Here is a 26,097-nt window from a genome sequence, read left to right as displayed (position 1 = left end):
TATATGAACGAATCAACGGAAGTCGGTGATGACACCAGGTGTTCTCAAAAAGGCAAAGCATGTCCTGCCCTACCGGTGTTAAACAATGTCATCTGAATCTGATCAACGTCAGAATGTCTTTTTAAATACGGAATGGAATCGCTTGTTTTCTAGTACCCGGGTCTGGCGGCATATACTGTGATTGGCCAACCCTGGATTTCCTTTAGTAATAATCATTTTGATATCCATAAGCAGCAAAAGAAACAAAACTTCGCTCAAATAAAATGTCAAAATCGGGGAAGTCCGAAAGAACAGGGTGGAGTGAATAGGAGATTTGGCGTTACAATGTAGATTGAATTAGGAATGTTATAACTGAAGTACTTTTCAAAGCGGCGTTAAACCCAGCTCACTCACTCACTCACTCACTCACTCACTCACTCACATCTGTAAGAAACAAAGGGCACACCTTGCCAGTGGCCGCTTCGTATGTACCGTGTCACTCAAACCACGGTGTCTTTGTTTCCGGGGACGTCGCGATGACAGACTGTCCAGGAAGTCACTCCAGAAGCATGCGTTCACCAAGAGAGCAACGCGTGATTAATGTACTCACTCGGACACTTCATGAGCAGATAACAAAACGACTGATATTCGACGGGACCTATACGATGTGTGAATATCGTTATACTGTAGTGCTCGCGCTAGGAGCCCGGAGCTTGTAAGGGGCCGATCATTTGATATTCTAGGGCGAGGGGCTGGGGTTCTATCGAAAAAAATATCGAGTCCACGAAATGTCTTGAAAAAAATATTTATGCTTCAGACTATTGAAAAGAATGCCTGACACAACAGTGGCATTGTTGCAAGGTGTTTTTTCTTTTTTAAAAATAGGCTAATAGCTTTTTATAAGAAAGTATCTAGTCTTTGAATGGCATTTAGATGTGAATTGAAAATAAAAGAGAGAATATATGAATGTCAACTTCTTTATTAGGAGGAACACAATGTTACGGTGTACAGTAAACTACGGTTATAACGAACACGCTTATAACGAACTGACGGATATAACGAACTACTTTTTTGGTCCCGATAATTAGCTGTATTATGCTGTATATATGCTTATAACGAACTACGGTTATAACGAACTAAAATTAGTAGTCCCTTTGAGTTCGTTATAACCGTACTTTACTGTATATGCTTAGTTCTTCATCAGGTGAAGGAGTAAGTAAATACACCGAAACGTTGTGTTCCTCCCAATAAAGAAGTTGACATTCATATATTCTCTCTCTCAAAATAGTTTGTTTGTTTGTTGTTTAACACCGCAGTCAGCAATATTCCAGATATTTGATGGCGGTCTGGACCAGGCAATCCAGTGATTGACATCATGAGCATCGATCCACGCAATTGGGATACAACGACATGCATCAACCAACAAGTCAGAGAGCCTGACCACCCGATCCCGTAAGTCGCCTCTTTCGACACATAGTATCTGTTTTTTGTAGCTCTAGCTGAAAATAAGTATCTAATCTCGATACAAAAATACCACACGCACATACGCACACACGCACACACGGACAAACGCACGCACACACGCACACACGGACACACGCACAAACGCACACACGCACAAACGCACGCATACACGCACACACGGACAAACGCACAAACGCACGCACACACGGACAAACGCACGCACACGCGGACAAACGCACGCACACACGCAGAGCAAAGTAAGAGAGAAGATGACACAGTAACAAATGGCGTTGTCAGTACTAACTCACTGGGGGTTGAAAAGTTATGTTGGTAACTGAAGATATTGGTTGATGGTGAATGTATTTAAAGTTCTCGATAAGCAACGGATCCGCTGTCATTCCAAGAAAATTATATATGATGAATCTGGATTTCGAACTTACGATCATAGGATTGTGGCACGCCAAAAGGGACGTAAGTCTCCACAATCGGTAATAATCACCCACTAGAAGTTCATTTCGAGAAGCTGAGAGGCTCTTGCACAGGATGTGAGCGAATTTTGTTTTACGGCGCATTATTCAGGCTATATGAAGTTGTCCTTGTAGGAATAGTGTTTGGGCCAGATAACACTAACAACGATTGGTGAGTTCGGGTATGATGACAGGCAATCAACCAAGTCACCATGCCTGACTATACGATTCCATTCAATCGCCTCCTTCCACAAAAAGGTGGCGGGGATCTATTGAAACCCAGGTGCCGCGGTTGCTTGCGTTTCGACCATGAATGGGAGCTAGTGGTAACGGGGAAATCTGCTTCCGAAGCGACCATGTACTACGTTATCCCTCCTTTACCAAAATGTTAAAGTTAACCATATCCACAACAGCTCATTACATTTGCATAATGTATCTTACGACGCACAAAGACGATCGAGTGTCACGTGCAGCGTCTCGCCTCTGCAGCATCCATCATGATGGGATGAAACGGTTTCCTTCTCTGTGTGGAAACATGTAACCCTGGATCCCGCCCCCTCGGGCTACAGCGCTCCACCGAGGGGCCGGACCCTCGATCTGCCACCATCAAAGTGTACAGGGGTCAAATATAAGTAAACGTTTCTCTTAATTGCAGTTTGACAAGTTTGGGCCACACCGGATACAAGCAGACCAACGGCAGATCGCTTGCTCAGATCCAGTGGCTCGCTACACGACGGAGTAGAGTTACACATGGACATTTAATGTGAGCCAGACCAAGGTAAGCTTGTTGGAAATATATGTTTTAAAAACATTATTTAACAAAAATACACTTGACTACACTTGAACTATGGTTTCACTCACTACTTCACCAAGCATACCAGGTATGTTTCTGCTTTATAGCAGATTAAGGCATCTCTCTGTCTCTGTCTCTGTCTCTGTCTCTGTCTCTCTGTGTCTCTCTCTGTCTGTCTGTCTGTCTCTCTCTCTCTCTCTCTCTCTCTCTCTCTCTCTATCTATCTATCTCTCTCTCTCCATTCTTTATACTCACGTATTTTTGGGAAGCTGATCCCTTGGTATTTATAACATGACGGTATTAACGGTATCGTTCCTACTAATAACATTTTTAGTAGTATACAGCGTGGCAAGATGTATTAATGAAAGTGGTGATCAAAATTAAACTTTGACATGAAGAAAGGTAAAGTTTTAACGAGATAAAAGTGCGACTTTTGCCTTTAAGACAGCCTAGTTCTATTGATCAAGTTACTGTCAGGCCTCGATATGGGGAATTAGCTGTTGGCAGCTTGCCTTGAAACAAGAGAGGAGACTTGCAAAGTGTATACATTTCCTTTGTTTAGAATAATTTGTGAAAAATATATAAACGTATCAAGAAATATATGCACCGTAATACCTCTGCAACAATTTAATCAGATGAAAACGACTTTGCGCGCGACGTTTCTTGTTCTGTTGCTTGTTGTTTACGACAGAGATACGTTTGCAAATGGCTTTATAGATCTGCCATTTCAAAATTGACGTTTTTCTATTTCGGGTTTCTGGACATTTAAACACCTAGCAACCCACGCACTCCAAACATTGTATTGGCCAAGCTACGGTTGTCCAAATTTGTCCCAATAAACTATATGATCAGCTACGTTTGTCTACATTTGTCCAAATAAACTTTATGATCAGCTACGTTTGTCTACATTTGTCCCAATAAACTATATGATCACCTACGTTTGTCCAAATTTGTCCCAATAAACTATATGACCAGCTACGTTTGTCTACATTTGTCCCAATAAACTATATGATCAGCTACGTTTGTCTACATTTGTCCCAATAAACAATATGATCACCTACGTTTGTCCAAATTTGTCCCAATAAACTATATGATCAGCTACGTTTGTCTACATTTGTCCCAATAAACAATATGATCACCTACGTTTGTCCAAATTTGTCCCAATAAACTATATGACCAGCTACGTTTGTCTACATTTGTCCCAATAAACAATATGATCACCTACGTTTGTCCAAATTTGTCCCAATAAACTATATGACCAGCTACGTTTGTCTACATTTATCCCAATAAACTATATGATCAGCTACGTTTGTCCAAATTTGTCCCAATAAACTATATGACCAGCTACGTTTGTCTACATTTGTCCCAATAAACTATATGATCAGCTACGTTTGTCTACATTTGTCCCAATAAACAATATGATCACCTACGTTTGTCTACATTTGTCCCAATAAACTATATGATCAGCTACGTTTGTCTACATTTGTCCCAATAAACAATATGATCAGCTACGTTTGTCCAAATTTGTCCCAATAAACTATATGATCAGCTACGTTTGTCCAAATTTGTCCCAATAAACTAAATGATCAGCTACGTTTGTCCAAATTTGTCCCAATAAACTATATGATCAGCTACGTTTGTCTACATTTGTCCCAATAAACTATATGATCAGCTACGTTTGTCTACATTTGTCCCAATAAACTATATGATCACCTACGTTTGTCCAAATTTGTCCCAATAAACTATATGACCAGCTACGTTTGTCTACATTTGTCCCAATAAACTATATGATCAGCTACGTTTGTCTACATTTGTCCCAATAAACAATATGATCACCTACGTTTGTCCAAATTTGTCCCAATAAACTATATGATCAGCTACGTTTGTCTACATTTGTCCCAATAAACAATATGATCACCTACGTTTGTCCAAATTTGTCCCAATAAACTATATGACCAGCTACGTTTGTCTACATTTGTCCCAATAAACAATATGATCAGCTACGTTTGTCCAAATTTGTCCCAATAAACTATATGACCAGCTACGTTTGTCTACATTTATCCCAATAAACTATATGATCAGCTACGTTTGTCCAAATTTGTCCCAATAAACTATATGACCAGCTACGTTTGTCTACATTTGTCCCAATAAACTATATGATCAGCTACGTTTGTCTACATTTGTCCCAATAAACAATATGATCACCTACGTTTGTCTACATTTGTCCCAATAAACTATATGATCAGCTACGTTTGTCTACATTTGTCCCAATAAACAATATGATCAGCTACGTTTGTCCAAATTTGTCCCAATAAACTATATGATCAGCTACGTTTGTCCAAATTTGTCCCAATAAACTAAATGATCAGCTACGTTTGTCCAAATTTGTCCCAATAAACTATATGATCAGCTACGTTTGTCCAAATTTGTCCCAATAAACTATATGATCAGCTACGTTTGTCTAAATTTGTCCCTCCAAAACTATATGTTCATTATATACGTGATGAGATGAAGATCTACCGCCAAACCAAATCAGTAACTGTCCTCAACTCGAACCCGAGTCCCTAAGTCGGCGGCCAAGCGGCTGTTGTACTTAAGACGACCATCACCTGATGAAGTAGGTTCGTGACCCTGTAGGAGACTGTCCCGCTAATGGTTTATTCTGGTACCTGTAATGAAAGTATCGTGCTCAAACTCCCACTTAAGTGCGTTAGCCAGTAAACTCTTAAGCTGCTGTTACCGAATTGAACAAACCCGTATACCTCTCACACGTCCTGCCACTGACCGGATGTGCATTGCATGATGACGCCACTTCCGGTCTGTTATACAACTCGGAGTACGCTATAAGAACATGTATTTGTCACTAGCACGTCTATAGTCGTGACGTCACCCGGTCGTGTTTATTAATGAACCTATTCAGAGGATGCTGCAACAGTTCGTGTTTACATGGGTTCCAGCACCGCTGTCACTGTGACGCAACGCAGAAGATCAACTCGTATCGGGGGGTCCCCGGGCTTATATTAGGGGGAGGGTGATATGTGTAGTATCCCAGTGCATAAGTAGAAGCTGTGGTACAGTTGTAGAATTAATTCATATTGTCATCGGCGCTGACCATACGGGGAACATGCTGGGAATATCAATCGTACAATAAGTGCCATCTGACTTGGTAAGATCGTGAGATCGTGGAAAGTGTTTTCTGTCATTCATATTTTACTGTTTTAGCTCCGTGTTCGGGTATGCTCCTCGTACCTTAAATAGATTTTAATGAATGCTAATTAAGCTATATGTTTTGATTTTGTCGTTGTTTCTTGGATTTTGTATACTGCATGATGTATTTTTCAGATTCCTGAACGATGAAGACTTGGAAACTTTGGGTGTTTGTTTTCGTTACCCTCGGGAGCGTCTCACTCGTTTCACCGCAGTGTAAGTCATCTTCAGTCTTTAACCTTTGTAACTAGAAATAACGTAGCAAATACTGTTGATCTTAGATTAATGCGTCACCAAATTAATGTAAGTATACCCTGAGTTCAAAAAGCTTCATGAATTTGATGCATTCCCAAAGCACCATATCAGCAAACGACTCTAACACTGTAGACCTATAACACGTCGTATAAATTTGGTTATTAGCAGCTCGGATGAATAATAACATTTAATTTTCTCATAAACCTATCTTTTTCTGTTTGCCCTCTGATCTCTGAATAGCAGAAAAGCCTTAATTAGTCATATAAAAAATACATGTTAGGTTCACGGATGCAAATTGCAAACATTCCAAGTGTTTTACACAAATATTTTTTTTAAACTTAAATGGGTGATGTAATGCATTCAAAACATCTGCTGTCACGGTACCGTGTCTTTTCTTCAACCTGGATTAGGACTAGGCCAGACTTTTGTTTAAAACTAGGTTTACGAATCCGCCGAAATTGAAATGTAAAAAATGAAAATCAGCGGGGTGGTTTTTTTATTCCGACGCCAAGAAATAAGTAACACGTTTTTAAAACAAATATTTTTATCTGTTGCTATCAAAATAAATAAAATATTTAAAATACTAAAATAATGTATCGCATGAACTTCAAAATACTACGGATAGCGAAAAATCCCTTTTCCTTCCGCCCACACTTTTACCCTACGTACTTAACATTTTGAGGAAATCAAAAAGAAATATTTTAAGTTGGATATTTTATTTATTTTCGATTTACTGACGTGATGTTTAGGGCCCAAAATCCATAAACCAAAAACAAAGAAGACAAAACAAGGATTTATAACGCGAAGACGGTTGGCGAGTGTCGCAACAGCGGGGTATACCTGTGTACATACGAGAGTGATCAGATTGGCCATGGAGCCAGAAAGACACATACGATCTAGAAATAAAATTACGAACGTAAATAAAGGGTATAATAAAGAATCTATGCGAAAACGTAATGAATGAGTGAGTGAGTGAGTATAGTTTTACGCCACTTTTAGCAATATTCCAGCAATATCACGGCGGGGGACACCAGAAATGGGTTTCACACATTGTACCCATGTCGGGGATCGAACCCGGGTCTTCGGCGTGACGAGCGAACGCTTTAACCTCCAAGCTACCCGACCGCCCCTAAATCGTAATAAAACGTTATCACATAATTAAAACATATTTGTTGCACATTATTTTGAATATGATGTTAAGTTATGCATTTACTTAACATTCAAAGATGTGGCTATGTATTCAATTAACACGTGACTGAGACCGGAGAAACGGATTTGTTTTTCATATGAACTGTTAACTTTAAAAAACATTTTTTATATATTTATCTATTTATTTATCTTCTCCTATTCGTTCTCATTTTCTACTTATTTACTCTTATAATATTTGTTTAAACCTTTACTTATTTATTTGCACATATTTACATGTATTTATTTAGTTTTATCGTATATTAAAATGTTTCGTTGATGTGTCAGCTTATTTAATTACCTTACCGTTATCATCATCTACTTGTTCATATATAGTGAGGCATGTTTCTTCTATTTTCACCTGCAAATCCTGCACTCTCCCGCAGAGATTCACGTGTACGCATTAATGTGTACTATGTCCACTAAAATTGGCATTTAAAAACAACTTCAAACTAGGTCTTTAAACAATGTTACTGATTTAAGAAATGCAAGTTAATGCGTGAATAACCTTTTGACGGGGACCAATTCCACGGCTCCTGGCCGTCTGTATATCAAAAGCTATTCTTAAACTCTACCCGTGCGGAGTTTGCAGTTATATTCAAATGTCGTTCCAGTGATGAAATGTGATGTCCCCGGAGACGTGATCTTCGTGCTGGACGGCTCCGACAGCATCCAGCCTGTTGATTGGCTGAGGGAATTGAATTTCGTGGAGATCCTGATTGACAGCCTTGATGTGGAACCGTTAGCAATCCACGTCGGCATCATCGTATACAGCACTTTCATCGGTGACGTCGTCGGGCTGAACCCGTATAAGAACAAATGGACCCTGAAGCAGATGGTACGGAACTTGACGCAGCCCCGGGACGGTACCAATACCGCGAAGGGTATTGAGCAGGCTAGAAAGATGTTCCGCTATGAGGGTCGACCCAACGTCCCTCACATCGCTGTTGTCATCACAGACGGTCGATCCACGGTGCCGCGTGACACCATCAGACAGGCTATTGCAGCCAAGCGGGATGATGGCGTGACGATGATCGCTGTCGGTATTGGGAACGAAATCTTTTTCGATGAGCTACAAGAAATTGCTACCTCTGAAAGGAAACTGTTTAACGTAACAGATTTCAGATCCTTGCCAGGGTTGGTACAGAGTCTCCGGGACAGCATCTGTTGGGGTGAGTGTGTTACATAAATATATACCATATTGTCTCTATAAAACGCCCAATATGTGTATATTGCTCGATATTGTAATGAACCAGCACTTAATGGATGTTCTATTCTTTCAATTTAGTTCAGAACCGGTTTCATTTTTAGGATAATTGAACGGAAAGGCGTATCACTGTGTTGATGCGATGGTATAAGGCGGTCATGATGCGTGTTATTGCCATACTATATATCTCTCGATACATGATTCAAAGAGAATACTACACTCATCCTCGTTAGATACCATTTCTACGACACGAGTAGACTTTCTCTGGTATCAGACCAAGCGAAAGCGAGGTCAGATACCATAGAATGTTTACGAGTTTCGTAAAAATCTATCTAACAAGAATGATGTGGTAATTTAATTTATTACCCACGTTAAAGTGTAAATACGTAACAACTTTCGTTCGTTGATAGACCAAACTGAAAACGGTTGCAAAATCTGGTTGCGCATGAATATATATATGCCCAAATATGGGCATTGTTGACATTTCTATGCATACGCATTGGCAACATGCGCCTGCAGTTGTGTTTGCAAACAAAACAGCACCGACGCTTAAAATCCTTTTGGAAGAATTTCTTCAGCTTATGGTAATTCAAGCGCTATGTTATTAGTGCGCAGGACAGGTATAAGGAAATTTGAAAAGTCACATTAGCGCCGCGCTTTGAATATCGGACCAACAGTCGGTCACTCGCACTGCCGGGGTTCCGTCTGTGCAATCAAAATGGTTCGGTATCCTTCATCTATCAGCTGAATTTATATCATGCCCGTACAATTTTGGATGAGGGAAATCAGAGTGTTCGCCAGCGACATTCATGTTAACTGTACCACCCTATATACTGAAGACGTGAAAATCAACAATTCAAGTCAGTGACAGCTTCGAACGATCGAAGGGCAAGGTCACCGGAATAAGCAAAGACAACCCTGATCTACTCACAGCGTTTTACGCTGGAGATAGGGAATGTTATTGTTCACATTTGGGATATTTTGGGCCACATAATCAGAAATCAGACACACTTCTACGGAGTTTTCGAATGATTTGTATCGGATATGTTCACTTTGAGTGATCTGGTCGTGCAGTCGTAAACAAACAACTCTAGAAACAGTGCCCCAAAATACGTTACGGACGGGGACACAGATATCTGTCCAGATAGTTTAAACTGACTTCATTTCACCACGCTTATCCTTTTACGTTAAATCAGATTGAAAGTTGCGAAAGTGGTCGGATTGGTCAACTCGATCGGTAGTCGTGCATTGTAAATGGATATAGCTCGATTATATATTGTCTGTAGAAGCTCTATGCATATCTTATATAGAATGCAAACCGAATTTCAACCGTGTGACTATCTGTTTGGTTTAATAAAGTGTTTGTAAATATCTCTCGCTCTCGTGAGATTGCTTCAGTTCTGCCTTGTAGTTGCAAAATGAATGACGTCTATGAATGAAAAAAGTAGTCCCGGTGTGGCAGAGGTCAATGTTATCCACTCAAAACGAATATAACAAGGTCAACCTTGTACGGCACACGTGTGACGTACGGATTTAGTATCTTACCACCTGTATCTTCACCACGTGGGTAATAATTGTTTTAATCATCCAAAAACTGGCTCCCACAGGCAATGAATTTGCATCACAATGCTTTGCTGACCATTGTGACGTCATTGTTACCATGACGTCACAATCAAATGACATCACTAATGTCTCTGCTGCTGAAGCTGTTAGCAGTACTTTTTTATACTTAAGACACTGCTTATTACTGTCCACAAACAGACAAAGTTGGAAGAATGATGTTGGTTGATAAATAGAATCTCACCCTCGTGTCTTTTGATATCAGATATATCAACTCTCGTCGATAAAAGTTTAAAACTCCTCGGTAAGTCCATATACCGTCAGTAAAAATACAAGATAGTTGATACTGACCTAATATGAGACCGTATACCGTCAGTAGCAGCCATCTTGGATTTCCCAACACCCACCTCACATGAAAATTCTGGTACCGAAATTCGTTATTTGACACTGTTTTGTGTTTTACTATCATTTATTGTCATGTGCAAGGACATTAATCTGTTTTTTTAGATCACGTTCGAGACTTTATTGATAAAGATTATTGCGCGATGCATCGAGTCATCAGGGCTGGGAGTTTACTTGAAAAAATATACTATTTTCCACAGGATGCATTATGAGAAAAGTCATGATTCTGTTCTAATTAACAGAGGAATTCCATTTTTAAAATTGTATGTTGCAGTTATCACAACCACTACTTCAACCACCACCACGACTACTACAACAACGACTACAACTACTATGACACCGCTTCCACCAGAAGGTGAACCTTTCTATGTTAAAGCTGTTTTGTATAGAAACAGTGATGTACTACAGGAAGTGTATACAATTTGAGAGTTTTCGTCAACGGTGGCTGTTTTTCTAGGGTTAACCCGAATCTATCCTACCACGTGGTATCGTCGTTTCCAGCATGCACTTTTAACAAGTTAAGATAAGAAAAAGAAAAAAAAGTCTCCGGAAATATTTAAGCATTGTAAACTGGAGCTTGAGTTCCATATATATGTTATTCTGGTCGGGGTGTTGTACGATGATACTTGAAACCGGATTTATATGTTTGTTTGTTGTTTAACGCCGCACTCAGCAATATTCCAGCTATATGACGGCGGTCTGTAAATAATCGAGTCTGGACGAGACAATTCAGTGATTGACGTCATGAGCATCGATCCACGCAATTTGGATACTATGACATGCATCAGTCTACAGGGGATTTATATGAACATGTAGTTGGATAAAACTGGATAAACTGGACATTGACCTTATCCGGGTGAGACCCATCCACGCCCCCCTGTACTTGTCATCATCTGTCACGTGATACCGTGAAGCATTTCTAATCAGGAAGACAGGTAGGCAGGTAGACATTCCGGTTATATTAACAGGGTGACGTGAGTCACTCTGTATGAACGGTTTGATCGTTTATTTGACAGGAAGTTGTTGAATAACTGACCAGCTTATTAACGCACACAATCTTTGAATTAAATTCAATAAATGCATGTTATTAAAAGGCGTATTTATTGCAACATGTTTTTTAAAAAGATTCTATATCGTGTGTAGTTTAACCGTAGATGTTTTAAGTTGGTTGTGGCGGTTGAACGTTGGAATTGAAAGTTAGGACATTTATTACTGTATACTGCTAGTGTTGCGTGAAGCAATAATCACTTACTCGCAGATGGATAAGTATATGACTGTCGCCGCCATTTTTTCCAGTGTTGAACTGCAATATGCCGGCCGATGTCGTCATTCTCCTGGACGGGTCTGACAGCATTGAGCCCCCGGACTGGGCGAGAGAAACACATTTCGTAGCCTCCTTGATCAACAGTCTCGACATCAGTCCCAACTTCATCAACGTGGGCATGATAGTATACAGGTACACGTGCTACGACATTCAGAAATAGTTCATGGTGTCGAACACCCTACAACTCCATGACTGCAGTGAAGGATAAACTTTCTTAACTGAAACTTTCTACGTACAGGAGGACTCTGCCAGTTGCATCAAAATAAAATATATGATATATATTCTATATTTCGCTTTTCAATTTCAACATGTACATAAGCGAAACCAGCAAGGAGAAGCCTTGAGAAACAGTTAGAATCATTTGACGATGTTGGCAGTGTTGATGATGTTGTCAGTGTTGACGATGTTTCCAGTGTTGATGATGTTGTCAGTGTTGACGATGTTGCCAGTGTTGATGATTCTGCCAGATTTAATGATCATGTAAAAACATTCCTCCTAACGTGTAAAATCTGTCAACATTCGTAACAAAAAACGAATTGTAAACCAGTAGAGTGCTGTGTTACATCTTGTCAAATAAAGTAATTTGTTCTTCCCTCACAGTACGTTTGTCGGTGACGTCATCGGCCTCACCCCGTACAAGAGTAAAAGCTACCTAAATCATCTAGCAGGCCGCTTGACCCACCCCCGGTTCGGCACCAACACAGCTCTGGGCATCCAGGAGGTCAGGAAGATGCTGGCCAACCAGGGACGCCGAAGCAAGGGCGTACCCCAGATCGCTATCGTCCTTACGGACGGGCAGAGCAAGGACCCCCGAGAGACCATAGCTCAGGCCCAGCTGGCTCAGAAGGAGGGAGTCATCATGATCGCTGTGGGTATTGGGGCCCAGGTCTACATGCATGAGCTCGAGGGGATCGCCAGCTCAAGGAGGAAGCTGTTCAGTGTTGAAGACTTCAGAGCTCTGGCAGGACTTGTCCAGACGCTCAAGGAACTCATCTGTAAAGGTTAGGAATGACATAGATGCTGGTCTCGGGTTCACGGACACTAATGTTGTTTGTTTGTCTGTGTGGTGTTTAACGCCGCACTATATATCAGCCATATATATATGTCCCCCATAATCAAGTTTGTACCAAACAATCAGGTGATTGACATCATTAACATCGCCTCTTACGACAAGCATGGGTTGCTGAGGACCAGATCTAACCCAGATCTTCACGGAGTTTATCTAATGCATTTTCTCCAGTCACGGGAGTTAGCTGGGTGTAAAAGTGCAGTTTCCACCCCTGCCGAACAGCAATTTCGTGATTCGATCGTAGAGCCGCCAGTGGCGATTACGGGTTATTTCCCTTACATGTCCCTCATATTGACCAATCAGATTCCGCCTCTTTATATCACTTGATTCAAACAAGATAGAGGCGCCCAGGCAAGACAGCCTGATCGATGATCAAGATCTTTTTTGTAATAGAATGGGCCTAACCTCGCGAAGTGCATCAAATCACTTGAACACATTGATTAAAAACATGAAAAGATTTGGAAAACATCTGTCAACACCTATTTGACGGTACACATGCTCGATTATTCGTTAGACCAGCCAATATCAATTCCTTAATTCCAGCCTAGTTCGGCAAGGGCGGAAACTGGGCTTTTATGGTCAGTTAACTCCATTGCCCCTTGAAGATGACACTAATGAGTGAGTCGGGTAATATTTAACTTTGCATCGTCAATGATTCAGTCACATTGCGACAAGAACTTGTTATGGATAAATAATATGTTAATAATAGTTCATAGTTATATATTGCACCAAATAAAACGTTTCTAAGCGTATTACGAACATTAATAACTGTTTTGAAAACTGGCCATATATACGAATGTGGATGGGATATAACTGTATTAGTGAGTGAGTGAATACGGTTTTTCGCCGCTTTTAGCAATATTCCAGCAATATCACGGCGGGGGACACCAGAAATGGGCTTCACACATTGTACCCATGTCGGGAATCGAACCCGGGTCTTCGGCGTGACGAGCGAACGCTTTAACCACTAGGCTACCCGACCGCCCCTATAACTGTTTTAAGTAGCATACATATGTAATTTAGATAGTGAAAGGTTGATCAAGTTTCGCTAAATCTTCGCTCAAGAGAGAAACTGTTTAACTGTCCAGACGGGTTTAGGAGCATGTTCTGTTTCAATGAGTTTTTATTAGATGACATAAGGGAAGATCTACATGTGTTGATAAATGGTCAGATTTTATTAATTTGTCGGAAAAAGAAAAAATCATAAACATATTTCAAGATTCAAACATATGCTCTTCATGTGCTAAAAGGTTTTGAATCCCAAGTCGGAGAAAGCATCCTTTATATACAAAATTGTTAGCAATGTCACTTTGAATCATGTCATGTCTCTCAATAAACATACTCGAATGGTTCTGTACATTTTACATGTATATACGCATTACTTGTTATGATCTTATGTTGTACAGAGGTGAGACGGAAATAAACTATTGTCTGTCAGTGTGTCTGCAAATTAATTATTCCTAACCCATTATCCAAGTATATACGAAAGTAATATTAAAAAACGATACACAATAATATTCATTATTTGTCTGTAACTATATGTATTTCCTTGTACGTAGCAATCTTATATTTGAAGCTACAGGTAGCTACAGTTCAGCATGTTCAGCCTGGTCTATAGGGACGTCTACATTGTGTACAAAGTAGCCCGATAATAGTCACAAGGAAAGGTAACGCCTTCACTGTTTACTGATGAAATATGTCATGTTTCTGATGGCCTACGTCCATGTCCTTGCAGCTATCACCACGACGACATCTACGCCACGACCGGTGATCACCACGCCCATGCCGCCTATCATCATGCCAGGTAGGTCATTTCAACAGTAAGGAGAACTTCTGCCAAAGAGTCGAGAAACGCAAAACTGTATGTCCATGGGCGAAATATTTCAATTTCGCTATAAAATCGTTGGATTAAGTTATGTGTCATGATACTTGAAAGTAATACATTTATGTATTTGCGAAACAAAAACATGAGTTTTAAGTAAAGGAACATATTCTCGCCAATGGGCAGGCACCATGGGCGACATAGTGTAAATATTGAGTTTTTGAACAATTTTTATTTCATTTTTTCTTCCTTGGTATGTTCCCATGAAAACAGTATATTTAATTTTGTAAATACCTTTGACCGAGACTGGGCAAAGACCGTAGAGTTTCTGGACTATTGGGTTTCCAGAATTAAAATGGGACGTGTTATGACGAATTGTGTCCATTTACATCAATCAGTTCATCATTACCGGAGAAGTAGCTCGAGAACATCTAACCCACAGACGTGAGCACTATGGGCTGTAACACGCCGACAGATACAAAAAATTTATTGGTAAAATACTACTCTCGTTTAACGGGAGACTAGCAAATTTGATTTCAGTTAATAAAATGAAGTGTTATTTGTCTGACAACTCTCCAGGTGTAGGATCTGGACAGGAAACAGACACCAGACTATACTGTCTAGACTCGGCACACAGGAATCCGTGGACTCGATGTTTCAGTAGTTTGTCCATTTTCAGAGCTGTGTACTGGGTGCATCATCGACAACGGCATCGGTTACAACCCCTACCCCGAGGACTGCAGCAAGTACGTCCAGTGCTTCCGCGAGGGGCCCCGATTCCGCGCCATGGTCCGGCCGTGTCCATTCGGTCAGTACTGGGACACCAAGGCCATCAGCTGTAGGCCCTCGGAGCTCGTCAGCTGCTACAGAGGTACCAACGGTTCACCACACTGAGCCACACATTTCATTGTTTACCATTAAGGTCCTCAGAATATTTCAGAATGTGTTGACATGTGGTTCTGAAATATGAAAATTAGTCTTTTCCGTATCACTTTTATATTTCTCTCTGTTTTACCATATATTCTTGGAATTCGTTTTTTGTTACCTAAGAAGGAAATATTGTGCTTGGTTGACTCAATGAACTGCCCATATATCAACATTTATTTCCTTTGATTTACCAACTCCACGACCTTCAAGACCATTTTGTTTTTAAGCTCAAGGTGACTCTCGGGGAGGCATGTTTCATATATATTTCATTGTGACATCAGAATGTATATAATTGAGCATCTCGTCACGTGCACGTCATCTCGGTCTACTCCATCTGCTTGTTTATCACTCACAGACCCCTGCAGCAAACGCCGGGATAACACCGTCCACAACTATAACGGAAATGGCTGCCGCGCTTACTGGATGTGCAAGGGAGGTAACTCCGTGCCTTCCTGTTGTCCCCAGGGAACCCGGTACTTGACCAATGTTGGGTGTGTGCAGGACCCCACGTGCAGTGAGAAGTGCCCCCCGGACCCACCGTCCGGATCTCCCAGCAGTAAGTTCCATAGCTTGTGGACACCAGAGCTGCTATCACCAGCTTCCTTACACACCTGTGGGTGAGAAACCCATTTGAGATAACTGGTATCAAACATATGCGTGAGCTCGAATTCGAGGCCCGTGATTGGCTATTTTATGGTGATGACCTGAGCTCATAATGTGTTGGACTACTTTCCTGATAGTAAGTCATTGATAAGTTGGTCGTACTTCAGTCGAATGTTCACCCACGTCTGTGTTGAACGTTATGGTTTTAGAGTGTAAACCCCCTTGACACAACAGGAACATACATGTCCCTCGCCTTCAACCCTGACAAAATTACGCACACTAATACACTTCACCATTTTGAATTATGTGGGAAATTCCCTGTACTGTGATATCATCTACTGTCATTTTAGGCAAATCAATTTTTAGTATTTATCTGTATATCTCACGGTGGCTTGTAGATATCCAAGTCTCACTCAGACAACCAGTGACTGATAGCATGAGCAACGATCCATGACATCAGAGACAATGACGCAGAGTCTCGCAGGAGATAAATGTCGCCTACAGTAGTAGGGTCGTGTTCGGTTCATTTTGACATCCATTTTGCAAACTAAAGACGTATAAAAGATATTCTGTAAATCACAAAAATACAACAGAACGGAACCTCATTATAAACTTTCTACCAATCAGTAATTTGTGCGAAAATCCCCAAAAACTCTTTCCCCCAGGATCTGACAAATGCGTAAGTGAAACGTTTCTCATATAGACAGGCCCTTGACTATTTGCTTTGCGTCATTTTATACACAGAGTGATTTTTGTCTATCTAGTCGTATAAGTCTATTTTAGTCGACAGCCGTTTTTGGATTGTCCGCTATCTTGGACATGTGATCTTTTTAACATGTAGGCATAGCTTTGGGGGGCATTGTATGAAGGGGTAATAATCTGGTTGGTCATCATTTGCAGGCTCCTGCGCTCTGAAGACCCACCCTGACCGGAGGAACTACATCCAGACTATCCCTGGCTTCGGCGACATGGTGCGGCCGTGTGCCCCGGGCACCGTCTTCAGCCAGAACCTTTGCAACTGTATCATGGCTGCTCACTCAGGCAACACCACATCGGGGGGTAGGTGGCAGCACGGAGCGTATGAGTGAGGGAGTTTGGACTTGGGGGTGTTGGGTGTGATTGGGCAGTAATATGACTGTGGTTGCTCAATTTAAAAAGTCTTTCTATACTTTTAATAGAACAATTAACTATACAGAACCATGATGAGTGATGCGGAGGATGGAGCCTCCAGTGGTGATTCAAATACAATCTGTCGTCTTAAATATGTTTATTAACGCATGATGAAAACATGCATACATACAGTCAGAAAAGTTCATACAATCTTGCTCAGCACACGTTGTTCTCAATGTTTCCAATGTCGATCGATCATGTCACTCTCACATGCATACAAGGGGTTAAAAAAAACTCATACACCACATACGGAATATTACGGAACGAAACTCGTCCGGAAAATAATACGGAATAGGATTGCGTAACCTTATGTACTTTCTCACAGTAAGGTTAACACTCATGGTTATATATACATACATAGCTGGGATATCTTTTTAGTTATTCAGTTCTTCTACCCATGTAGAAACGGTGAGATATGTTACTGGGTTAAAGGTTCACTCTTCGGGCAAGGCGATTCCCAACATTTATAAATGGGCACAGCGGTATTGGTGTTCCACGCCTTGATCCAGAAATTGTGTTAAAGGGGCGCTAGTTTCTTGCTTAATGGAAGTCAGTGCAAGCAGCATCTGAGTCGAACAAACGTGTTTTGTTTTTGACGCAAACCGTCGTTTATATCAATGTAATAAGCACCCTAATCACCCTACACACTAAATATGCCTAGAACTGGAATTTGGGACGTGGAGTCTCCCTTTAAATAAACTTGATATCAATATTAGATGACATTGTGGCTAACAATGAACGACTACATGTTAATAAAGTCCTTCGCGTGTTACAGTGTGCAAGCCCTCCGTCCTCTACAAGTTTGACCGAGGCGTGATTGACCACTCCGGCAACAATGTCCAGGCAGGTGTCACGAACGTTAAACTGACTGGCAAGGGACAAGCCATATTTGACGGCAAGAGCATCATCAACATATGGAGGTTTGCCGGCATCGAATACGGTTCGAAGCTCGTTATCAACATGAAGTACCGTCTGGCCCAACCAGGAATGCCACCAAGAACGGGCGGTATTGCAGCACAGGGACAAAGCCACAGAACTCTTTGGTACCTGGTCAGTGAGGTCGGAGATATCCTGAGGTCAGGCAAGGGGAGCATACCCGCTAAGATCATACACGACATCCGAAAAGGAATATTATCAGGTACACTGGCTAGACAGATCATCACCGGGGGATCTGCGTCCACTAAGGCTGTATGGCAGATACTGTTACTCAACGGGCAAGTCGTTACATCTGGGGACGGATTAATCACGCCTGAAATATTACGACGAATCGGAAGTTTCAATTCCAATACTGGGCTGAGGATTGTGTGGTTCGTCTATGGGACCAATGGCACAGTGTTGAGATCTGGGAACGGAGATGTCCCCAAGGCAATATTTCAGCTGTTGATCCGGGGAGAACTTTCAGGGACCCTGGTGAAGCAGATCGCCGAGATTTCTGGGCTGAACGCAAACTGGCAGATCCTATCCCCAACAGGACAGATTCTGAAGTCAGGCAAGGGTCAGATAAGCAAGGACATCATCATCCAATTCACTGATAATGGTCAGAAGCATTTGTGGTTTGTCTATCGACAAGATGGATCGGTACTTCGATCTGGAACTGGGGTCGTTCCACAAGATGTCCTCAGGGCAATTAAACAGGGGTCAATGAAGGGGGTCATTATCAGGTACACACTGACAGGAACAAGCACTGCGCCTACCAGCAGTTCCACCTGGCATCGTCTCTCATCGGATGGCAAGATTCTGGAATCTGGATCAGGGGTCCTGACCAAGGACAAGATTACGAAACTGTCCGGAACAAGATCCTTTATTTGGTACATCTTGGATCTCAACGGCTCGGTCATGAAATCTGGCTATGATGTGATTCCTGAAAATATTTTAGCCGGTCTTCGAACGGGATCTATTAAAGGGACCCTGGCGAAGCAGATGGTTACAAACTCTGGGGTTCTTGGTCAGTGGAAATTGATAGGCAAAGACGGACAGGTGGCGAACTCTGGGTATGGACGAATTCCTATGAACCTGCTTCAGATGGTGTCGGGACACGGGGGTTTCAGCATGCATGGGACATCATCGTCACAAGGTAGCAATACTCTCACAGGAGCAACGGATGGTACACAGCAGGGAGCGTGGAATGTACGTAACAACGTTGGTACGCAGGGTGGCACACGGGGTGGTCAGATGACAAGTTCCTGGTCAAGTAGTGGAACGAGGGGTGGTATGCAGACAGATACTCGGGGTGGCCAGATGACGGGTGGTATGACGGGTGGGTCGCAGGGTGCCACAATGAGTGGAACAATATCAGGGTCGTGGACACGCGGTTCGCAGACCGATAACCAGCATGGTCAAATGACAGGTGGCATTACGGGTGGGCAGCAGGGCGGAATGATGGGCGGAACACTGACAGGGTGGGGGACTGGTGGCACTCGGGGTACATCAGGTGGTAGGGACAGTGGGATATTGACTGGAGGGAGCATTGTAGGTGGTACGGTTGCTACTGAAAGGCGTACACAGGGAGAAACCCGTCCTCATGTTGACCACCAGACAATAACAAGCGATCAAAGGGGTACTCGCCCAGCCGTGGTTCAGCCAGACATGGGTAGGGCGTGGACGACCACAACCAGCACACAGTGGACAGAGAGAACAACACCGTCTACTTGGCCGGGAGCTCAGGATATTAATCCTGATATCTTTGGGATGCAACCCGATATCACTGGTCAGTCTGGGTTCCCTGTTGGTGGAATGCCAGTGCCAGGTTTGGGTGGATCGAGAGTCAACATACCCAATATCCAAGCTGTCAATCGTGGGATGTCAGTTCAAACAGGATCCACCATTACAGATTTCAATACTGGAACACAAGACTTCCAAGTGCCGTTTGACCAGGGCCCTCAGTATGTTGGGACCAACTTTGAAATGACAGGACAAACATTTGGTGGGCCATCTGGACCAACCGTTGACCAACCAGGTCCAGTAGACGGATGGACAATGACAGAAGGATCGCTGGACCAAGGGCCCATCTTCGGGGGTATGGAAGGAACTCCCGTGGGAAGTGTACCTGTTGATATTGTTACGGGTACGATGGCGGGAACAGGTGTGATTACTGGAAGTGTTGGTGGCGATAATCAGTGGGCGGTACCAAAAACAGAACGCCCTACACCAAGACCAACTCCTGCCAGCACTAGGGCGCCAACAGTCCCTTCTAACATCGGAATGGGCAGTAGGCCGGTTGTTCCTAGTGGAGTTCCGACTGGAACAAGGCGCACTGTTACAGGGGAAATACAGGACGCTCTATTTGGAGGTGTATTTGGTCAACCAACTGGTACAGTATCCAAAACAGATACTGTCAGCACCGGAACGGGAATAAGTGGATCGTGGTCCATGTCAGGAACCAGTACAGGCCAGACAGCACCCGTGAATGCTGGAACCGGCGCTATACAAGATTCCCTTTTTGGTGATTTCACAGGACCAGATTCTGAGGCTGGCTGGATAATGTCCGCAGGAGAAACTCCAGCTGCTACTGGGGGCACGGAATGGTACACAATGAAGTCAGATGGCACCATTCTTCAGTCAGGAACTGGTGCTGTGCCACAGACACCAGGAGTGTCCGCTACCATATGGACGGTGCGCAAAACCATGGGAGCAGGGGGCGTGCCTTTCCAGTGGTCCGTCCACAAACCTGACGGAACGGTGTTCGAGACTGGCAGTGGTAATGTTCCTAATGACATCGTAGCACGAATATCGAAAGTATATTCAGTCCGTGGAAGCATGACTGTTCCATCATCTGCTCCTCGACCCTCGGCTATGTGGTACATTTTAGGATCTGACGGATCCATCATCAAATCCGGGACTGGGCAGATCCCTGTTGATGTTATTAGCGGGGTCACTGCAAGAACTATTTCAGGCACAATCATCAGTCATTCTGATATTGGAGGAACTACAAGATGGAAGATCATCCGTTCAGGAGGAAAGGAAACATCGGGAGTGGGTGAGATGCCCCCGTCCGCCCTGGAGGACCTCTACAATGATATAATGACCAGGCAAGGTGTTACTGTAATGAGGGGCACGGCCAACACTCGTAGGAGGTGGCAGATTTCCAAACCAGATGGCTCTGTCCAAACAGGTTATGGATCCATCCCTCAAAGCATGGTCCAAGGTACAATGGAATGGACTGTCACCCGCTCTGATGGATCAGAGCAGAAAGGAAGTGGACCTATACCTCAAGATATCCTTAATGGAAACCACAATGTTAACATAACAGGTACTATTAGAAGACCAGTAGATAGCATGGGCGGAAGTATGCAGATAATGGGTGGAGGTGCAGGTCTCGGGCTGGGTGGATCATTACCTGGAGGAAAGGTTGTAATGACTCAGACAGGAAGTGCCGCTCCGAGTGGGGCAGATGGATGGGGCGTCAGCTCAAGATGGACCCTGAAACTTCCGGATGGATCCATTAAAACAGGTTCTGGATCCATCCCAGCTGACCTTATTCAGAAAGTGAGTATGGACTCTGGAAGTCAAGCACATTGGTCGATCATAAAGTCTGACGGACAAGTTCAGTCAGGAACCGGGGCAATACCAACTAATATCCTACAAGGACCTACTTCTGGACAGGTGATCGCCTCCTCCTCCAAGTGGTCTCTTATCGGCCCTGATGGTACTGTGCAGACTGGCACGGGCGAGGTTCCACCCCATCTATTGCAGGCCGCGGCGGGGAACACTCAGTGGCAGATGACCGGACCCGATGGGAAGGTGTATTCAGGCACGGGTGAGATGCCAGAGTCTTTGAAACAGATGATGATGAATACAATGACAGGAGGAGGTGCAGGATCAGCGACAGGGTCAGCAGGAGCAGCAGCAGCAGCGGCGTTGGCGGCAGCAGCAGGTTTTGGAGGAGGCGGTGGAGGGGGTGGAGCAGGGACAATGTCTGGAACAGTTTCAGGAACATGGAAATCATCCTCTTCCCTAGGATCCAATACCGGAGCTCAGGGAGTGTCGGGAACTGTCTCGGGTGACTCATGGACATTTGGTACTGGTGAGACGTCACATAGCGGGGCCTCAGCAACTGCTGTTGGACAAGGAACAGCCGGTGGACTTTCTGTCCCCGTCCAAGTAGACAAGACTTACATCGGTCCACTCCAGTATGACCTTGTACCTATCAGGGGTCACGTTATCAGCAGACGCAGCTTGCGGAGACGTAGACGACAGGCGCGCCCTAACCCACACCAGGCGCTGGTCACAAACTGCAATGGCCGGGATGGCGAGGGTCCTTCCATCATGATTCTGGCCGGGAGGAAGAGAGTCGTGTTTTCTCTGAAGACGGAGAGGACAGCCCGAGCAGTCCTGTTGTCGCTTCCAGCGGTAGGTTGCATCATGGAAGTGAGTGAATGAGTCAATGGTGTTGTACGTCGCTGTCAGCAATATTCAAGCTACTTCACGGCAGCATGTCAATAATCGAGCCTAACGTCGGGGTTTAACGTCGCGTCCAAGATTCATGCAATTATAATGCGACGTGCATGTGCATGCAAGTGTGTGTGTGTGTGTGTGTGTGTGTGTGTGTGTGTGTGTGTGTGTGTGTTAGTCCGGATTGATGCCGATTTATAGTTCTAGATGCCATGCCGCAGTTTAACATGAATACCCCCAATCAACACAGTTTTCAATCCACGCACCGGGATACGATGACATGTATCAACCAAGTCAGCGAGCCTGACCAACCGATCGCCAGCATGGGTTGCTGAAGATCTATTCTACCCCGGATGTTCACGGGTGTAACATATTACTAAAACAACATTACGAGGTTTGTGTTTAATGTATACGACACACCCCAGTGTGCAAACGATGCAAGAAGTGTGCAGACACTGTGCAGACGATGTTGTCTGCAAGAGAATGAGTGAGTGAATGTTATTTAACGCTCCAGTCCGAAACATTTCGATGTGACGAAAGTCTGTAAACAAGCGAATGTTGACCAGGTCAGCTGCTTACTGGAAATATGAGCAAAGAAGCCTAACCACCCTATCCCCGTTTTAAATAGTCTCTTGTGAAAAATATTACTTCTAGTGGCCCACTCTCACCCGGAGTTACCGCAGGAAACCGTGTACCATACAACATGTTTCATGGTGTTACGTTGTGTAGTGTCAAACACTCTGATGTATGTACATGCTTGTGATGTGTTTCCGCAGCGACCTGGCTACAATAATATCCAGCTAACCTATGACGGGTCTCACATCAAGGGCGTGGTCAACGGCAAACAGAAGGTGCTCCCTCTGTCAGGTGAGGCAAGGAGTTGATGGACTCATTCCACTCAGCTTCCCATGGTAGACATAAGCTGGGCTCACGGCATGACTGTCCGACTTGAACATAATACTGAAACAATGCATGACACCGATATAAACTAGAATACTACTGTAGCAGGCCCACAGATGACATCCTTACCTTGTCAACTCGCTGACAGGGTGTAAACCTCTTCGGCCATCTGAACAATTCGAACCAGAAGGTCTGTGGTTCGAATCCCATCACGGGACTCGGACATTTTATGGCCGCAACGAGTATTATCATAAAACCGAAAATAAAATCATTGTCGTTTGACAAATATTACCATCATATTCTTTACCGAAAATAACCATTTTCACCTAACGAATATTATAAATAAGGAAACATTGAAAATTATTATCACATGATAAAATTCATCATATAATCGAAAACTAAAACCACCATCGCTTGACAAGTATTACCGTCCTGCTGTGCCCTGTTGCAGGTAATATCGAGAGGAGACAGGCTGGCATTCTGCTGGGGTCTTGTCAAGGATATCCAAGTTTTTCCGGAGAGATTGAGGAGGTGAGACTAGGATAGTTTGTTTGACTAATAAAGTCTCCTTATGTTAAGTTCTGCTGTAAACGCTACAGTATATAACGCGGATGATGCGGTCTCCTGCCTCGTGTTTGGGGGTGTGATTCAGTGTAGTCCTGTCTGGAATGGGGAAGCTTGAGGAAAGGAAATAGGTTATCTTCTACATCACAGCTGATGAGTTAACCAGGTTATGTGATGGATCTAATCTTTAGACAAAAAATCTGAAGTTACATGAAGGATTTGTCTGTTTTCACGTGTGGATGTGGTAGGTTCGTTTTGTGGGAGGTTCGTTTTGTGGGAGGTTCGTTTTGTAGAGGGGAGTCCATGGTGGTCAGCCTCTGGAGCATAATGTGGACCCTGGCTTTGATGGGATCTTTATGTATCTGGTTAATGTCAGATGATATGGTAAAGTATAGTATAGTATGTAAAGAGCTGAATTAACCCTGCCACCGTTTTTATAGGTTCTGAGTAGGTCAGCTCAACGTTATGGCTGTTTTCCCAAATTTGTCAACATCCTTTTTCTGTTTCAGTTTTCAATGTACCAGTGCCTGCCATAGGTCACGCTCCATCAGCATATGAAATCCGCAAAACTTCACATTTGAGACAGTCTAACGATGCTTACGGCTATTTTAAAGGAGAGCCTTCAGGCTGGGATCCTACAATGATGTGTTGCGGGAGGCTTGGCTTGCTGTAACCACTAAGTTGCAATCAGATAGGAAACTTGTCATAATGAATCTTCAAAGCTTTTTTATACATGTAAATAGAAGACAACACAAGATTTTCAAAATTGTTGTTTTGTGTGGCAATATTCAGTTGCCGTGTACTATGATATATTAGCTGTACATGTTTGATGCTTCTGAATACAGCTGTCATAGATTTTATAATAAATATATACAGTATATCTTCCTGTTGCCGCTTCTTATTTTAAAGCCTGGTCAATGCACCAGGCATTCAAATTTCGAAGTGATATGACATGGGATTAAATGTCGCGTTCAAGATTATGTCGCTTGTATAGGGACGTGTATGCACGTGTGTGGGACTACTTCTGTAGTCGGTGCTTGACAAATTATATAGTGCTAGAACACTGAGATACCATGCAAGTTTAAAAGGATAGTCACTTAGACACAGTATACTGACTCCAGCCGACCAATCCTTGTTTTATCTCCTTTATGACAAGCACCAGGAAGGGTATGAACGATGCAACTTACTAAACGAAATACTGATGGTGCGAGGCACATTTGTGGTTTGAGAGCATACACTCACACATGTGAGTGAGTGAGTGAGTGGGATTTGGGGTGTGTGAGTTTCAGTGAGTTGGATGTAATGTTTTTAACAGTATTTCAGTTTATCATTGCATGTCAGCTTATGTGGGAGAAAAACCGAAATCTTAGATTTTGACAACTTTGTGAAACCAATGACCATGAGCAATATGCAGACATTGGATTCTGGCTTGCCTGAGGGACACAAAATAGAGAATTACCAGAACAATATTTGAGAGCACATGAAGACCTAGCCTCCAAATGAGTCTGATTATGGAGTACACAGCTTGAAGAACAGTGGGAACATCAGAACACACCAGGAATACTCTTCAATTGCTAAATATACACTGGTTACCAGCACATGGGTGTTTTTATGCATGTTTATAGAAGCATTTCAACACAAAACACCAACAATCACACATAAAGCCCGTCAGAATCTCTGAAATATTTTCAGATTGTTTGTTGTTTAACACTGCATTCAGTAATATTCCAGCTATATGACGGCGGTCTGTAAATAATCGAGTCTGGACCAGACAATCCAGTGATTGACATCATGAGCATCAATCCATG

The 26,097-nt window shown here is 42.9% G+C and overlaps 1 protein-coding gene across 1 annotated transcript; it reads left to right on the top strand.

The window, feature by feature from the left end:
* The first annotated feature begins 2,585 nt into the window (after positions 1-2,585).
* LOC124149903 lies at positions 2,586-25,169 on the top strand. Its single transcript, XM_046521729.2, has 14 exons — positions 2,586-2,688; positions 6,046-6,126; positions 7,965-8,522; positions 10,794-10,874; positions 11,816-11,975; positions 12,444-12,844; positions 14,648-14,716; positions 15,414-15,605; positions 16,017-16,217; positions 17,165-17,323; positions 18,210-22,783; positions 23,602-23,692; positions 24,177-24,256; positions 24,799-25,169. Exons 2-14 carry the CDS (start codon positions 6,057-6,059, stop codon positions 24,823-24,825), a joined length of 6,663 nt encoding a protein of 2,220 aa, XP_046377685.2. The 5' UTR covers positions 2,586-2,688; positions 6,046-6,056; the 3' UTR covers positions 24,826-25,169.
* Positions 25,170-26,097: the final 928 nt, after the last annotated feature.

The sequence above is a fragment of the Haliotis rufescens genome, unplaced genomic scaffold, assembly GCF_023055435.1.
Source record: "Haliotis rufescens isolate VD_foot unplaced genomic scaffold, xgHalRufe1.0.p SCAF_4, whole genome shotgun sequence".
Taxonomy (NCBI): domain Eukaryota; kingdom Metazoa; phylum Mollusca; class Gastropoda; order Lepetellida; family Haliotidae; genus Haliotis; species Haliotis rufescens.
The sequence above is the reverse complement of the archived record's forward strand: the minus strand, read 5'-3'. Positions and strand labels throughout refer to the sequence as shown.

Bases quoted from the DNA above. Each gene is read 5' to 3' on its own strand.
- LOC124149903 (XM_046521729.2), top strand. From the start codon at position 6,057: ATGAAGACTTGGAAACTTTGGGTGTTTGTTTTCGTTACCCTCGGGAGC. The intron at 6,127-7,964 runs GTAAGTCATCTT...ATGTCGTTCCAG, and splicing joins CTCACTCGTTTCACCGCAGT to TGATGAAATGTGATGTCCCC. The intron at 14,717-15,413 runs GTAGGTCATTTC...GTCCATTTTCAG, and splicing joins GCCGCCTATCATCATGCCAG to AGCTGTGTACTGGGTGCATC.